A 905-nucleotide genomic window follows, 5' to 3' on the forward strand; every position below is an offset into this window, starting at 1 on the left:
CAGCGGTCCAGGAAATTGAGGTCGTCCTCCTCGAAGCCCTCATCCTCCTCTTTCTCCAACACGCCCTCTTCCTCATCAGCCTCCTCGCTGCCCTCATCTTTCCCATCTTTCTCCTCGGTGCCCAGGTGCTGCGGCAGTGGGGGTTTGCCTGTCTGCTCGTACAGGTACTGCAACCCGATCAGCTCCCCTGGAAAACACGCACACAGAGACAGACAGACAGACCATTACATCAGTTTACCAGGTGACAGGCTGTGGGACCGCTTCAATAAAATGGACTCGCCCTGATAACTCACCAGTGTACTTCCTGGGCACAGCATAGGTTTCAACCAGCGTCTCACCCAGGAGTTCCTGGGTCAGCAGGTTGAAGTTGTGCTGGAGCCCGGCACTGTAGCAGCGCGCTGCCGTCCGGTTGCCACCCTCCACTGCTGCCCTGGCACGGTTCTCATTCCACCTGGCCAGGCCCTCCAGCAGGAAGACCTGGAAGTGGAGGGCACTGGTAGAAGTGCCTTGAACAAGAGTGGAGAGGAAATCAAACAATCAATCAAAGTCTATTTAGAGTGCAAATAAAAATCCAATAAAAACAACATAAATAGTGCATCTCAATAAGGTGGCATAGTGAATAGTAAATAAGTTCTAGACACCCAGCTGTTTGCTCTTCCCTTTATCTCCTCCAGCTACAAAATGAAAATGCTTACCTGGAATGAACCGGCACAGGTGGAGGTGAAAGGACTCCAGGGAAGTGGAGCCTCTGGCACACCTGAAAACAGGGAGTATGACCCCTCCCCGGGTCACCTGCCCCGTCTTGGTGTACAGCTCCACTCCCGGAGGATCCTGGATGCAGTGGATGTGACGGCGCTGCGTGCTCCAGATTTCCCCCATTCTGGCGCGGTCAATGAGGGGGACGC

At 54.3% G+C, this 905-nt stretch overlaps 1 protein-coding gene across 1 annotated transcript; it reads right to left on the minus strand.

Moving 5' to 3' along the window:
* Positions 1 to 234: 234 nt before the first annotated feature.
* LOC310771108 (uncharacterized protein) lies at positions 235 to 905 on the minus strand (the record flags this gene model as incomplete). Its single annotated transcript, XM_083663778.1, has 2 exons — positions 696 to 905; positions 235 to 506 (listed from the first exon to the last, which is right to left on the minus strand). The coding sequence occupies exons 1-2, from the start codon at positions 877 to 879 to the stop codon at positions 235 to 237; spliced, it is 456 nt and encodes a 151-aa protein (XP_083519904.1). The 5' UTR covers positions 880 to 905.

This window comes from Poromitra crassiceps (assembly GCF_964638095.1).
Source record: "Poromitra crassiceps genome assembly, contig: HAP1_SCAFFOLD_359, whole genome shotgun sequence".
Classification (NCBI taxonomy): domain Eukaryota; kingdom Metazoa; phylum Chordata; class Actinopteri; order Beryciformes; family Melamphaidae; genus Poromitra; species Poromitra crassiceps.